At 39.8% G+C, this 16,231-nt stretch overlaps 2 protein-coding genes across 4 annotated transcripts in view; one reads left to right on the top strand and one right to left on the bottom strand.

Moving 5' to 3' along the window:
• Window positions 1-1,741, bottom strand: part of ADPRM (ADP-ribose/CDP-alcohol diphosphatase, manganese-dependent) — a 16,037-nt gene extending 14,296 nt beyond the window's left edge. Inside the window, exon 1 of one of the 2 annotated variants that reach the window (XM_004685081.2) lies at window positions 1,649-1,741. The gene's annotated coding sequence lies outside the window, so the exon portion shown is untranslated. The remainder of the gene's footprint in view (window positions 1-1,648) is intronic. The other variant, XM_012726607.1, reaches the window with a different exon arrangement.
• Window positions 1,742-1,759: 18 nt separating this feature from the next.
• Window positions 1,760-14,548, top strand: LOC101620859 (protein SCO1 homolog, mitochondrial). Of its 2 annotated transcripts, none has more exons than XM_004684584.2 (6): window positions 1,760-2,077; window positions 3,217-3,307; window positions 4,253-4,450; window positions 5,176-5,268; window positions 8,610-8,725; window positions 13,690-14,548. In XM_004684584.2, the coding sequence occupies exons 1-6, from the start codon at window positions 1,808-1,810 to the stop codon at window positions 13,822-13,824; spliced, it is 903 nt and encodes a 300-aa protein (XP_004684641.1). In that variant the 5' UTR covers window positions 1,760-1,807; the 3' UTR covers window positions 13,825-14,548. The 2 variants fall into 2 exon arrangements, with proteins under 2 accessions (XP_004684641.1, XP_012582062.1); XM_012726608.1 differs by having other exon boundaries at window positions 2,016-2,077; window positions 3,214-3,307.
• Window positions 14,549-16,231: the final 1,683 nt, after the last annotated feature.

The raw sequence follows: 16,231 nt of genomic DNA on the forward strand, positions 1-16,231 counted from the left end.
CTTTGACCATATTTACTAAACAAAGTTATTTTGAGATTCATCCATGTTGCTTTATGCACCAGCTGTTCCCCCGTTCTGTATGTACAAATAAATAAATCTTAAAAAAAAAAAAAAAAACTATACCTGTGTATACATGATTGGTTACTAAGTGAACAGCCGTAGTAAAGTCCTCCCAAATCCAGTTACATGTGGAAAGATGAATGTTTCAAGAAAGTTGTGGCTATGTGGGTGGAAAGTACCAATTCCATTTCTGCATAAGCTTTTCTTCCTTGATGGTCTCCAGGCTCCACTGTTTGTTTCAAATGAAAGGACAACTTTTACTGAATCAGAAAAGGAACACTCTAGTCAACCAAACTCACAAAAATCACTAGGCTTCAGTCCCATTATCACTGGGCCTTGGCTTCTGCTTAGCTAGACTCAGTGATAACATTCACTTTGTAAAAACAGGATCTGTGGTTAAGAAAGAGATTTTGGTGATTTTTCCCTTTCGTTGTCATGCTAATCCATCAAGGGAGAAAGGCAGGTGTAAAGAGCACACACACTGAGATATAAACAATGGTAGGTAAAATGAATTCAAGTTTATTTCATTTCACAGAGAATGAAACCTAGCAAATGCTGCCAGCCACATTAGTAAGGCGTATTAGGGGTATTGTTTAATAAATTTAAACCTAAAACTCCCACCCTTCCTGCCCTGCAGGAAGGTTTAGAGGTTTGGGTAAAGGAAACTGATAAGGTCGCTATGGAAACCAGGCCTTAGACTGATCACTTCACCCCAGAATAGCGAAGTGGGCCGGGAACACATTCAGTATGAAAGGTTAAGGCTCAAGACCACACATTCCAGCATTTACTGACACAAACCAACTAACTCTCCACCACGAATAGCCCGAGGAAACAGGTTATAAAAAGGAGCCCAAACACTTCTTCCAGCACCCAGCTCTCGGGTCTCACCCGTTGCTTCTCTTAGCAGGGTGTTTCAATAATCCCCTTTTCTGTTTGGTCATCTCTTTTTACCTCTGCATCTCCCACCTCACCCCCAATCTTCTCCCCACAGCGTGGCGCGTTGTACTCAAAACAAGACAAGCAGTCCCAGATGAAGAACTCGACGTACTTTAAAGCTTGAAAATGAAAAGGGCAAGGGAGTCCGCGAGAGGATTTTAAGAAACTGGCGCCCTGAGAGACAAAATTAAGGAAAGGGTTTTGACTGGTTATATAGCTCTCCCAACAGTGCTGTTGTTTCTGACTAATGGGAATGACATTAGTCAAGCACTTCGATCGTATTTAACTGCCCATTGCCACCTTAACCATTCAAATCACACAAAGTCAAATGCCAAGTGCAATTTGTCTGGAGACCAAAGAGGCCAACAACCGCACATCTTCCCTCGGCGCCCTGCAATGGGCCCACCCAGGGCGACAGGGGTGGGCTAGGAGCTGTCGGTTCCCGCCGGTCTCCGGACGTTGTGTCCTCTCCCGAGCCCGGCGAGACCCGGCGGCAGTCGCTCAAGCTCCCGAGCCATCAAGTTCCTCAGCCATCGGACCCCGGCCCAGACCCAGCACCCACACCGAACCCCGAAGTGCGCCCTTCTCCCGGGCCCGCTGCCCTTCCCGCCAGGGCGGCGGAACCCGCCTCCTGCCGCGAGGATCCACCTACCGCGCGCCGGCTCCAGGGCTAGACACCGCCTGACTACCCGCTCGGCGGCCGCGCCACCAGCGAGTAGGGTGAGAAGAGCGGCTCCTCCCTACTTCCGGAAAAAGCGGAAACGGCGCCGGAAGTCGGGGGCGGGTCCAAGGAGGCGCGGTCCCTGAGCTCATGGCAGCCCTGTGTTTGGGAGTCCGGCAGGTCATGCGGCCTCCGGGCGTTCGGCTTTGGCGTCTCTTGCCTTGGGTACCGGCGGAAGGAACTGCGAGGGTCTTGCGGAGGCAAGGCTGCCTACGGCCAAGGCAGGGGTGGCTGCCCTCGGGGCTCGCAGGCTGCTGCCTGGGAAGTCGGCCATTCAGCACGGCGATGCCATCACCTCCGGGATCATCGGGGACAGATCCGAAGGACCGCAAAGACCCGAAACGCACCTCGAAGCCAGGGGTGAGTCCTTCGTTTGCTCGCTGTGGCGGTGAGACAGCCTTGTGCCCTTCCAACCCTACTTGGTCATAACCTCCGGAACCACTCGATGTCGCCTGTAATTGTCCTCAGCCACTCAGCTAGGTCGGTCTCATCCCTTGTCCCGGTCTGCCGGAAGTCCCAGCCTAAAAGTGATTGAAAACCGACTTCTTTCCACGCGGTTTGATTCTCGGGCTTGAATTTTTACCTAGCTTTTGCTCTTGCTGGAAAGTTTCAGTTTTTGTTTTTCTTTTCTTTTTTTAATTAAAGATGTATTTGTCTATGCATGTAAGAACTGGGGTACAGGCTAGACGTACTTGGGTTGCAAAGATTCACCAGACGCAGAGTCTGGAGCAGAACAGGCAGATCCACTGAAATACACAGCTGAGGGGAGCAGCGGGTGAGACGGGAGAGGTCTGCTGCGCCATGTGGGTCAGCTCCCTGGCTGGGGATCCAACTCCTGCTGCAGTGGCTGCAGCAGTCTTCATAGTGCTGCGACTTAACCCCTTGAGCCACCAGCGAGAGCCCGATTCAAATTTTCTTGAGGTTACTTGAAGTTTCCGGAGTCAGCATTCTTAGGATTTCTGTCACTTGACACCTGGGTAGTCAACCTCTTACCATTTATCTTCTTGAAAAAGGAGTAGGCAGACAGAACTTGATGCAATTGTCATGCATCTAAAAAACTACACTTTTAGATGGCTCTTATACCGTTTTTGTTACTTTTCCAAGACAGCGTTAGAATTAGCCCTTCTATTTATTTGGTTTTATTTATAAGCTTTATCAGCACAAGCAGAAAATGAATTGGTTTTTATCCCAAATTGGAGTCAGCGTCGTGCATACTCTTTAACAGTCATGACGCTTGACTTTTGAGTCTTTTTTCACATGAAAATCACTTAAGGAACTTTCTCTTGAAAATGCCTTTGCATTGTCTGTGTTAGGAACCCAAATTGAACTGCATCCATTCAAATTACATTGAGGTTACCTAGTAAATTTAAATATTTTGCACCTTTAGAGCAGGGCCTGCCCATGGTTGTATGTATGAAAAGCTACTGATAATTAATTTAGCATCGTTAAATATTTGTATCTTACTAGTATTTTTATTTTTGAAATCTCTGCCCCAGTAGCCTGTTTCCTGGAAGTCTTTAGCATTCACATTTGCTATTGGAGGAGCTTTATTGGCTGGGATGAAATACTTCAAGAAAGAAAAGACAGAGAGTAAGTAGATTTCATCTGGTCAGCTTTGAATAAAATTTTTTCTGACTAAAGACTAGAGTTTTTAATTTTTAAACAGTTTTAGATTTACCAAGTTGTAAAGATAGCATAGAGAATTCCCATTAACTTTCACCTAGTTGCCCCTAATATTTACATCTTAGATAACTATGGTTCATCTGTCAAAAATCAGAAGTTAAAATTTGTACAGTACTATTAACTAAACTTCCAACTTCCTTTTAATTTCACTTGTTTTTGAGTTCGTGTTTTTTATCGGTTCTGGGATCCCATCCTAGATACTACTGTCTAACAATAACATGACCCAAATATCTCGATACCATATACAAAGGATAAATTTTGTCTTTATCTTTTAATCTGGGCATGAGATTTCATAGAACTGTGGTTAGAACTGAGGTGCAGGCTAGAGGTGCGGAGGGTGAAAGTAGTCACCAGAGACAGTGGGGAGCACAATAGCAGATCTACTGGAATATACTATTGAGGGGAGCAGTGGGTCAGACAGGAGAAGTCTGCTGCACCATATGTGGGTTAGCTTCCTGGCAAGGGACCAAACTCAGGCCATCATGGTGGACCTTTGCCGTGGTGGTGCTGAGAGTTCACCACTAGGCAACTATGGGAGCCCAGGAAAATATTTAGAAGTTTGAATAGAACCTCAGTTCTGTGCTGTTCCTGGGTCCTTTATACATGATGGCTTACACCAAACTGTAGAAAAGTAGGAAATAATTTTACCACTTTTTTCTTATAGTCCTTACTTATACAACATTAAAATACAAAATTCATTCATTTTTGTTTTGTGTTTGTTTTTTATACTTCTTAAAGACTACTATCCTACATTTTGTGCCCACCCCCCAGGCATTTGAGTACCCGCAGTTAGACTGACTTTTTTCTTTCTTTCTTTTTTTTTTTTTTTTTTTGTGTGTGTGTATCTCTAAGAGCTAGAGAAGCAGCGGCAGCGAAGCATTGGAAAGCCTTTACTTGGGGGCCCATTTTCCCTTACAACACATGTTGGAGAGCCCAAAACTGATAAAGACTACCTGGGCCAATGGGTGTTGATTTACTTTGGTTTCACTCACTGTCCTGATGTGTGTCCAGAAGAATTAGAGAAAATGATTCAAGTTGTGGATGAAATAGGTAAGAAAGCTAATTAGAAAAAGTGTGTTTACTTCATGTCACTGTACTTTCACATTCTTATATTACTGGTAAGTGGATTACTATCATTGTTTGATTTGTGAGAACATAAAATGTCAGCATTAGACATTTGTTGCTTTGATTCCTTTGACCATATTTACTAAACAAAGTTATTTTGATCATAAATAACAGATGCTTAAAAAACTTTGATATGGTCTGATCTCTCCTAACTCTGCTTTTTGTCCCTCCCATCCCTGACACTCCTGTAACCCTTTCCCCAGTGACTAATATTTAGACTTGGGAAAATCTTTTCTAGTTTATGATACACATAAACTAGTCACCGTGTGGCATTTGTTAGTACCATTGTGAGTGAATAGTTGACCTTGCCTTGAGTTAGGAGGTTAACAATTTCTGTATCTGTTAAATTGGAGTTAGGAGGTTAACAATTTCTGTATCTGTTAAATTGGAAAACCTCTACATGGTGTGACCCAGGTAACATGTATGATCTGGAGCAGGCATTTGATAGGTTAGTTGATGTGATTCCTCCACAGATACATGCATCAGCTGCTGTTACTGGAAGCTGTCGCTTCTCCTTCTCCATCATCTCACATGTGAGATGTCCCTATGTGTTTCCTGAAAACCTTGCTATAGCACTCTGATAGTCATAATTGCTAGTTTTGGCTTGTTCCTTAGAGTGTGAATAGTGACTAACTCAAACTATCTTTCAGACAGTATTCCAACTCTGCCGAATTTAACCCCACTTTTCATCACTATTGACCCAGAAAGGGACACAAAAGAAGCCATCGCCAATTATGTGAAAGGTGTGTTTCATCAATATTTTCTGTCTGTTTAGCTCTTAGAGTTTTTAGAAAATCATCTCGTTTGAACCTTACTATACCTTGTGAAACAGGAAAACAAATAAGACAAAGAGTAGGGCTCAGCATTGTGACTGTAGCTAGTAAATGAGAAATGGGTTTCTCAGTTCCTGGTGCAGTGCACTTTTTCTTTTTGTTACACCTCTGACAAAGATAATTGATATTAACAAAATTAGCAGCTTGAATTGAGGGTAAGGACACATTGCTTCTAATTCTCTCTCCTATAAACACATATCCTGGGAGTCTGTACATTGAAGGATGAGATAAATGTTAATATAAGCACATTTTGAACTCTGTGTATTTCCTAAATCCAGAACATTTATTATAGAGACACATTTATAGCTATTAAAGAATTTCAATTTAAATGTCTCAATATGCAGGTTAAAACATGCATTCTGAGATACTATAAATTTTGGTAGAATTAATGGTGGGTATTTACTCTTATAAATGTACAAGTTGCTTAATTTTTCTGGATTCAAATTATTTTGCCTAAAAATGTGATGAAAATAAAAAAGGTCAGACAATCTTTGTTGACAGTATGTTAGTGTCTGAAACATTAGTGCTTAAAAATCAGGAATTTGAATTTTAATTTTGGTGAAATTGATTTAAACTACTGGTCAGAAGGACTAACTCATAGTTTTATGTTTATTTTCATTTTATAACAAAATATAATGTATAACTTCCAGAACTGAAGTTCCTTAACAATGTGGTTTGGGAGGGACCTGCTGTATGTTTTATTACTTTAACACTTTTAAAGAGATATTGTTGACATACAATATAGTTTACACGTGAAATGTACCATTTGTTATCTTTAACATGTTTGTGCTTGTGGAGCCATCACCATGATCAAGAAGTGAACATAGCTGTCACCCTCCATAAGTTCCTTACATACTCTTAACCCTTTCATTCCTTCCCTTCAACCACCTCCTTCTCCAGGCAACCAGCAATCTGATTTCTGTCAGTAGTGGTTTGTTATCTTTGGGTGCTTATGTGAATGGAGTTATTCAGTATGTACTATTTTTTTCAGTGGCTTCTTTCAGCATGGTTAGTTTGAGGTTCATATTTTAACATGATTCAATAGTTCATTCAGTTTTATTGCTGAATAGCATTCCATTGATGGACTTGCAGATTTTTTCCAAACCATTGAGGTTGTGGCTATTACAGATAAAGCTGCTAAGAGCATTCATACAGGTCTGTATATGAACACATCTTTCATTTCTCCTCAGCAAATAGGTAGGAGTGAAGTGTTTGGATCAAATGGTGTCTAACTTTTTAAGAAACTGACAGACTGTTTTCCAAAGTGGTTTTCAAGTTTTATGTTTGGATTAGCAAGTGTATGAGAGCCCAACTCTTCATATCCTCATTATACTTAAGTCTTTTACATTATACTTAGTCTTTTACATTTTAACTACTTCAGTAGGTATTTAGTGATCCTTATTTGTGGCTGTAGTCTGCATTTCCCTAAAAACTTCATGTTAAGCATAGTTTTATTATCTGCCATTTCTGTCTTTGGTGAAATGTCTCTACATCTTTTGCCCATTTTTTTACAGGGCCCACTTGTTTGTTTTATTTGTTTATATTCCTAATACAAGTATTTTATCAGGTACATAGTTTGCAGATACTTTCTCCTAGTCTCTTGCTTGTCATTTCATCCATTTTGATGAAGTTTTTTATTAATTCTTTTATAGATAATGCTTTTGGTGTCGCATGTAAGGTATCTTTACTTAACCCAAGGTTACAGAGATTTGTGTTTTCTCCTTGAAGTTTTAGCATTTTTAATATATGTAAGTAGAATTTGTGTCCACAGTGTAGTTTGTCAGAACTTTGGACAATACCATAGTTACTTCCTAAGGCAGTAAAAGGCAGCTATAACTCATTGGGAGATAAACCACCTCCTTTTAAATGTGTTTTGCACTGGCAGTTATTTTAAATATCACATATTAACTAGACTACAAATACCCCCAATGAATAGACATCTGAGTTGCTATAGTAACTGAAATGCCGTAGTCCTCCGTGATTTTCTTGAACAGCACGTAGACATGGTGGTTTATGTAATCATTCTCTTTTGAGAAGATTTAAGAACATTTATGTTGGTATTTAGAAAATTGCTGAAATTTGGACAAAGGCTTGGATGTACAACAAATTCAGGTTTTATTTGCCTTTCTCATTAACACAGTGGAAAAGAAAGGCAAGACAACTTGCCTTTTCTATACCTGAACTGTCAGTTTCAAATGAATTATTAGTGGAAGGAATTAATGTAGACTTTCTTTACCTTTGGAAGAAGATAGTAATGTTAAATTTTGTAGTCTCATCTTAGTAGTCTAATGAATCTCGATGTTTTGAGTGACTTCCACCAGCTTGCTTACATAAATTCCAAATCTTAATAGTAAAAACATTGGAGGTAGCTTACTGGAAAGTGAGATATAGTTATTTTGACCTATTTATGAACTAATTGTGAAACAGACTTCTTTTTTCTAATGATACAATTAAAGACTGATATTTAATGTATGAGAATACTTCTAAACAACAGCTATATCTCTTAAATATTTGGAAAAAATTTAAAATTACAATTTAAAATGTGGCTTAAATAATTAAAATATAGCCCTGCCAAATCATTACTGGATTGTTGTAGAAGATTCTTTATTATATAGGAAAAAGAACCAAAATATTTCATTGATTTTTTTTTTCTATTTCCTGTTTTCAGTTTCATCGGTTTCTGCTGATTCATTTCTTCTACTAACTTTGAGTTTAATATGTTTTTCTTTTAGATAATGATTATAGATCTTTCCTAATATCTATAGCAAATCTTTTCTAATATCTATAGCATTCAAAGCTATAAATTTCCATCTAAGCCCTGTTTTTTCTGCATTGCACAAAATTTGATGTCATTTTTCTGTGTTCAAAATATTTTAAAATTTCTTTTGATATATTCTGTGACTTGTAATGTATAGAAATGACTCATCCTCACGTATTTTGGCATTTTCCAGATTTTTTTGTTACTGATTTTTAGTTTGATTCCATTGCAGTCTGAGAGCAGACATTATTTGATTTCTAATCTTTTAAATTTCTCAAGATTTGTTTTATGGCCCAGATTGTAATCCGTTTTGGTCAATATTACCTGTTACAAGGGGGGAAGGGGTTCATTTATTCTATGTGAATCTTTTTCCTTCATCATGAAAAAATCTTTAGGGACTCAGAGGACTACTTTACAGATGGTGCAGTTTTTTGAATTAGGGTGGTTGTTTTTCTTCTTTTTTTTTACGTTTTTCTCAAATTTATTTTCTTAGAATTTTCTCCCAAACTGGTTGGCTTGACTGGCACAAAAGAAGAGATTGATCAAGTGGCCAGAGCGTACAGAGTGTATTACAGCCCTGGCCCCAAGGATGAAGATGAGGACTATATAGTAAGTAGATGCTCAAGTTTCATCCTCTGGGGCAGCGATGTCAGAAATTCTGACTTTGTGCAAATTGGGAAAATTTGAAAGAATAGTAGAAATAAGTGTGTGTAAAGAGTGCTTGTTTGACTTACCATAATTAACTTTTCATTATTTAATTTCCTGTTGTTCTTTTCTAATGGCACCAAAATCAGTGATATATAAGATTCAATAAAATCGATGTTGGGTACCATGCTGGATATAATGAGAAGCTATCATTTTGGGGCAAAGCCTGTTTTATTTTTAAAATATTGTAGTGTTTCTCTTTGTGTCCCTAATGAAGAGGTATAAGATAAGCTTCTTTTGAGAAGTAGTGGTATGTCATGGGGGACTACATTTTAGGATTGAATAGGAATTGCAAAAGCAAGAGAAAGTATGAAAGTTAAGAAAGTAGACTTTTCTAAAGTTTACTTTGTCAGCAGCTATATGCTTTGCACAATTAGGTGTTTTACTATGTTTTTTAAAAATAGACCTAGACCAGTGCCCTAGTTATTCTGTTCCTTTTGTTATCAGCGGTTTCACAGTGAAGCACCAGTGAAGGGCATAGTGTCCAGTTTTCTTCTCAATGTGGACATTTTTTCCTATCACATTGAGTTGGCATTTATTTTAGTGCTACTTTACTTTTTCCCCTTTAACTGTCACGTTTTGTTTTTTCTGTCATATTGGTTGACTATACTGTAATTCAGTTGGACAGTAATTAGTCATGAGTCTTTGCAGCTACTAAGCTAGTTTTATAGGAGGATAGCTAGACTGTAAGTGTCTGATTGTCCAGCTACCCGTGGTCATGTACCAAGAGCATGTGCAAAGGAGACATCTCACTGAAGTGCTGTTTTGTTTATGGCCTACAATAGTCTGTCACCTTTGAACCTGAAGCACATTGTGTGACCTATGACCTGTGGTGTAAGTTAAAAACAGATTTCTGACTCCTTGGCCTTAAGCCCACACAGTAATCTTATTTCCAAGTCTAATGCTGCATAGACCTAGGGAAACTTGAATTCATGAGCAAAAAAGATTAAAAAAAAAAAAAATGAGGATTTTGCTTTAAGCCCTAAATTTAAGGAAAATAAGCAGAGCCTATTCTGGTTTACTCTCCTTACACCAGCAATGTAAGAAGAATGAGAAGAGAGGCAAGGAGCAAGGAGGCCATGGCTCTTACGTACTCTTACGTACCAGTTGCATTAACTGGTTTTGAACATAATCTGAGAGTTAGCAGGAGCTAGTGAGCTAATTAGTCTGACTTACATTCCAGGGTAAACTATGTGTCACTTCTTAGTCTTGTTTTTATAGCTCGCAACTCCAAAGTCAAAAACATATGACAAATAAAGTCAAACAACCTATAAAGCTCCATGACAAATCCAGGTAATACAACAAGAGATATTTTGCTTAAGACAAAGCAGTGCTCACCACAGGAGTGCAGGCTGGGTCATCTACCAGATGCCCAACTGTATTGTCAGCTGCCACTCATGATACTGATTTTTTTTTTTATTTAAAGTACTTTGAGTGCCTCCCTGGTGGCATATGAGTTAAATCCTTTGCCGCTGCAGCCTGAGATTGATCCTAGCTGGGAGCTAAGCTGTATATGTCAACAGACTTCTCCTGTCTTGCTCATTGCCGCCCCCACCCCTTAGTATATTGGAATAAATCTGCCTGTTCTGGTCCCCATTCTGTCTCTGATGAATCCTCTCACCAACTGCACTTCTGGCCTATACCCCAGTCCTTATAAGCATAAATAAATAAAAATAAATCTTTAAAGTACTTTGAAACCTTTGATGTGTAGTGTACCTTGACTATTTGGTCTTGACTTAGCAAGAATGAATTATTCTCCTGTTATGTGCCTATAATACCCAGTAGTATATAGCTATGTAGTACCTATACACACATACACATACATACATCTGTGTGTGTATATCTAGATATATAGAGAGATTGATACCTAGCTATATATAGTACTAGTGATAAACAGCAGTCAAACTGGTCTGGTCACTGAGATTTGTCCTCGGTTATAAAAGAGTCATACAGAAAATTCTGAATATGGACATTAATTTTTTAATCTCAAAAATTAAAATGCAAATATTTTAGTGCGATGAAGACTTCTCAGATTCCTGGAATACATCTATACCCTATTTTGAGAATTACTGGTCTATTGCCATAACGTTGTGACCTTTTGATAAGAATCAGTGAGTTCTTTTGTATGCATGAGCTAAATTGACCAATAGGGGGAGACTTTCTCCAGCTTAGGTGTTTCATTAGTATGACTTCTGTCCCTTGGGGTCACAGATTTTCATTCACAAGATGGTATGGGAAACTTCTTTTAAGATTTAAGGACCTGCAAAGAATGAGGAAGTGCCTCAAAGGTTGAGATATAATGGAGTGAGGTTTTCTTAATCTCAGACAACAACAATTAAAGGTAAGTTTCTGTCTTTACCTGCTGGTACAATTTTCAGATTGATATATAGTGTGTGTGAACTGAGTGTGCTAAACATTTGAGTTTCCTTTGGAAGTTAAATGTGCACATCATGTGTTTTAATGCACATATTTAAAAATTAATGTCCATATGCACATGTATATGATACTATATTGCTCTATAAGTATGAATTAGAAAATAGTTTTTAAAAAATACAAATAGCTTTCAAACCTAAAAAATCCCCAATTTTACTCATAGTAAGAGATGTAAATTATATAACATAATGCCATGTATTATATGTTAGATCGGTGAAGCCAAAAATTTGAAATGTATCATCAAAATAGATAATTTGGGAAAGCAGGAAATGCACTGTTGTAGTGAGTTGTCACATAAGGTACTTTCATGCATTGTTGCTAGGAATTAAACTAATACAATCTGTACTGATGCCAGTTTGCCAGTATCTACTACCAACATGTAAAATAAGATACTTTCTACGTTACAGAGCCTAATTCTTGAAATTTATCCTTCAATAAAGAAAAAAGACTGAAATCCAAAGGATCAATTATTTTAATAGACCACTGATAAGAGAACAGTGTCTAGTGTATTGTTAAATAAGAAACATTGTTCCTTCTCAAAAAGAAACACACATGTATACACACTAGTAAATGCAGAGGTTTTCTCTGGAGACTGCAAAAGAATCTAGTGGCTCCCTCTGAGGTGAACTGAGGGATGCTCAGAATCGAAGGAGGAAGGGAAGACTTTCATTGCATAAGTTTATTGTGTATTTTGTTTGTTTTATGTATATATGTTAACCTTTTCAAAAATGTGTGTGTGTGTGTCAAGTACTTTAGGAAAAAATTGAGTCACTGCCCGCAGCAGTAGAGCTCCAGTCAGGATTGTGGCAGCATGGTGATATGAACAGATAATTGTTTTGAAACCCTCTCAGGCCTTGTATTATTGATAGAATATTAATAATTATTGATAGAATAATTGTATTATTGATAGAATACTTGATAATATGTCTCCTGGGTTAAGCTGACACATGAAGGACAGTCAATACACATTTACCTTTTCTATATTAGAAACTATGGAACTTGAAAGTACTGTCTATGAGAAAGAGTTGGCAGTTTGCATATGAGACTTGACCATTGACAGGTTTGACAGATAAAGGTAGAATAATATTTTGATTATACTAGAAAGTAATTTATATTAATAATATCATAAAATGAATCAACATGATAAAATTACATTTTTTGAAGGAAAAGAAAGAATAGAAAAGAAACAAGGGAGGAAGGGGGTTATAAGCTACTTGAGTAAGACTTGAAAGAACAGACTGGAGATCTAACTCTGACTTAAATCTCAAAAGTATGGAGAAACATGGGCCCTCTATGCCACTCCTACACTAAACTGCTCTGAGACACATGAAATCACCAGCTGTTTTAGCTCTATGCACATTCTTTCCCTATGTGAGAAAGCAAGTGGATTTTTCCATTTGCTCTTTATAACTGCACTTTAAAAAATAACCTCACAGGCATGTAATATATGTTTGGGTACATTTGTGGGGTGTCTCCAGTCTGGTATGTGTGATCACATTCCTCTCTTTGTCTTGCAAAATAGTAATCTAATAATGCTATAAATTCCTAGGACTCAAGGGCCAAGCCTTTTGCTCATTTAAAATTGGGTGTTGTGGAAGCATATAACTAAAAGTTGCTGACTGATCTAAAGTTAGAGCTAGGAACATTTTAGACCTTTGTCAGGAAAATTGATAATTGATTTAAGATGACTTATTGGAGATGTAGCATTTATGGCTCCTAAGGAACTCCCAGATGATGTGCTTCAGGTAGGGGGTTGTTCAATGCAGGATATACATTTCTTACGGGATAAAAGTATTTTCACATTTCCACTTGAGTCACTAATGTTAGGATTAAACACTGCATTAGAATTTACAAATTAAAGGTCTGTAATTCACTTTCTGGTTTCTTTTCACAAAACATGGTAAGAAACATTTCTGTAAAAATGAAAACCAGTTCTTCCTAAAACACAAATATACCCAAAAACTATTAAGTAATTTCTCACCAAAATTTTTAATTCCCTGTGATTTCACTTTATAGTATGGTTAGTGGATCAGACAGAATATTTTACTCTTAAAATTCTCTTTAGAAATAGTGCTAGTCCACAAGCTGACTGCTTCCTGAGGGTTGCAGCAGCCCTTTCTCACAGCGAAGTCTTTGCTCATGTCTATGTCCAGGTGTGTGTTAGGGATTAAACCAAAAGAAACTCAAAGTTCTAGCTAGTATTTCAAGCAGTGGTTGGTGCAAATTTTAGGAATCCAAGTGATTTAGGTAATTTATAGCTGAATATACTATAATAGTCTCAGGTCATTCAAAAAATAATAGATGCAGCAGAGGTTATGAAACATTAATGTGAAGTTCTCTCATACTGTAGCATTTATTCTGTAAAACTAGCAGCTAATTTTAGCAATCTTTTTGTCATTTCCACCTCCCCCCCCCAACCCCTTTTATCCCTGCAGGTGGATCATACAATAATAATGTACTTGATTGGGCCAGATGGTGAGTTTCTGGATTACTTTGGCCAGAACAAGAGGAACGCAGAAATAGCTGGTTCGATTGCTGCGCACATGAGGGAACACAGGAAGAAGAGCTAGCCAAGCGATGTCGCGGCTGCAGTGTTCTCTTGCTAAAGAGAAGGAAGCTTTGTCTCCCATAGGAGTCATCATATATATACATGCAAACTACTTCCATACCACTGGAACATCTGCACTTGGGACAGGACACACTGATCACGGGTTCAGCCAGGATAGTCTGGGAACTGTAAAGACCAACCAAGTTGCTGCCACGAGACCGGAGACCAAGCTGACGTGGAGCCCAGAGACAGCCCTGAGGGGGAGAGGCCAGGCTATGCACATCCCCACGGGAACGGGCCCCCTGATCAGCACTGTTGCCTCGCTGGTGTCTTGGATGCTTGCTCACACAGGCGTGGGTTGAATTTCCAGGAAGAGAAATTTCCACGTGTTCTTGCTTTGCATCTTGACTTCTTGGTGGCTGATAGCAGTCAAATTAGGCTCTTTGCTATTCAAGTCAGTCTTTATATACTTGAAAACAAGTGCAGTCTGCCGTGGTGATGACTGTAACTCAGGTTTGAGTTGTGTTTCCCTGTCAGCAGGCACTGATTTGCCCAGTAAAAAAATAATCTATTGTTTGGGGGGAACAATTGGATCAGTTTTCTCTAGGGATCTTTTGTGTGATTTTTAACAAAACAGGTTTTCAGTGATGTACCAAATGGAAATAGGGTACCAATCATGACTGATGGAGAACTTTCTGCCTGTGCTGGATCGCACTGTGTGAAATAAAGGTGTATTTAGTTCTGCATCTTGCACAAGCATGACCTTTTTCACGGTGACAAGTGCAGGGCAGGTCTCAGGTCAGCGATCACAGGCCCACAGAGGCGAATAGGTGGGAGCTTTTACAGTCTAGGTTCCCAGGCCTGGGTGTAGGGTTTTGAGTCTGCATTGCAGCATGGAGAGCTGCAATCAGAACAGACTTCCCAGGTACCTTGGGTGAGGCACTCCAAGGAGAAGCAAGGTTTGGTCTGGAGGACTAGTACAGATACTGCTCAGTTTTTATGGCTGCTGATGTTTCATCTGTACCTCCAGCCACTCCCACCCCACTCTGAATGTGTGTCAGTAAGACACTTAAAAACAACCCCTGTCCCATTATCATGCCCCAAAAGGGCTTTTGTGTTTTGTTTCTGCTTAATATCAAATACTGAGAAGGCTAGTTTATAATTGGGCCTTTTACTTCTAAGAAGTCACAACACTACTCAGTGTGGGAAGGTGCTCTTTCCACATCCCACATGGGACCTTGTGCTGTACCCAGTTCAGGGAAGATAGGTCTAGAGTAAATCCCTGAAGGCTCTCCACCGCTCACCCCCCCTCACTTGAGGGTAGCAGTATTTGGATTGGGCCAGATGAAAAAGGCCAATACAGTAGCCTAAGTTTTATCCTATGTGAACAGGGATAATAGGATAAAAGGAGATGGCTGTGAGGATGGAAGAGGCAGCTGTGATTGTGGCAGTCTGGGGCTTAACCATGGCAGGAATTGGGTGGTTGACTGATAAAGGGCAGGAGCAAGGAGAAATTTGGGGTCATGGTAACACTCTAGCTTGATCTGGGCGATGACACACAAAATATATTAATATTTATGTATTTTATGTAATCTATAACAAAAAAAATGAAGGCAATAAGTGTCCTATGAAAGGCCTGGGAAGCCACTCAGCCACTCGCTCTAGCTGGGACAAGCTAGTAACAGACGTCAGATTGTCCAGGTAAGAGAGGAGCTGAGTGGAGGCTGCATGGAAGGGGAAAGTCTCCCCAAGCCTCAGCACAACCAGAGGAGTCAAAATAAGGCTGGGATCTGGTGTGATTCCAGCAGGACTGGACTAGGCCTTCTCACCCTCCTCAGTGACAGGAAATAAGCCGCCCCAGGGACCCCCAAGTTGGAAGACGGGGTCTTCGTGATGGAGAAGTTTGCTCAGAGGCTTTGTGGGGCCCAGGACACTGAGGAGGCAGAGAAGTAAAGGAGCAAGTATGTCCGTTGCCTGCAGCCAGCAGCAGCTGCCCCTTGCCAATCAGACTGAGGGGCCGCTCCGATGACTCGCGCCTGATGGCGTCCCTTTTTATGGAATAAGCCAGGGGCCCTTAGACTTAAGCCATCTCAAGTATTCTTGGGTAGGTCTGCACTTGGTGACTCTATCCATTTCCATCCAAGGTAAGCACCCCCCTGAACTTTGCAGACGTGTGAGAGCCTCCCAGAATCGAGAGGTCTTACTAAGAGGCCTGGGCTCTGCATTACTGTGTACTGTGGTCTGGTAACCTTGAAATGGTTTTGTTATCAGGGTGTCAGATGTGGCAGAGACCATCCAGCACATCCTGGATAGGAGAGGGTAGGACAGGAGGGCCCAGTGGGGACTTGGCTGCAAGCTTGTCACAAAGCTAATGCTAGAACTCCTGCCCAGCTTCACTTCCCGGGTGCTCCCTGGACCAGCAGAACCAG

Source organism: Condylura cristata, unplaced genomic scaffold (genome assembly GCF_000260355.1).
Source record: "Condylura cristata isolate star-nosed mole 26May11 unplaced genomic scaffold, ConCri1.0 scaffold00017, whole genome shotgun sequence".
Taxonomy (NCBI): domain Eukaryota; kingdom Metazoa; phylum Chordata; class Mammalia; order Eulipotyphla; family Talpidae; genus Condylura; species Condylura cristata.

Excerpts from the sequence above, each read along its gene's own strand:
- LOC101620859 (XM_004684584.2), top strand. The coding sequence starts at position 1,808 with ATGGCAGCCCTGTGTTTGGGAGTCCGGCAGGTCATGCGGCCTCCGGGC. Across the intron at positions 3,308-4,252 it reads CAAGAAAGAAAAGACAGAGA|AGCTAGAGAAGCAGCGGCAG; the intron begins GTAAGTAGATTT and ends TGTATCTCTAAG. Across the intron at positions 5,269-8,609 it reads CATCGCCAATTATGTGAAAG|AATTTTCTCCCAAACTGGTT; the intron begins GTGTGTTTCATC and ends TTATTTTCTTAG.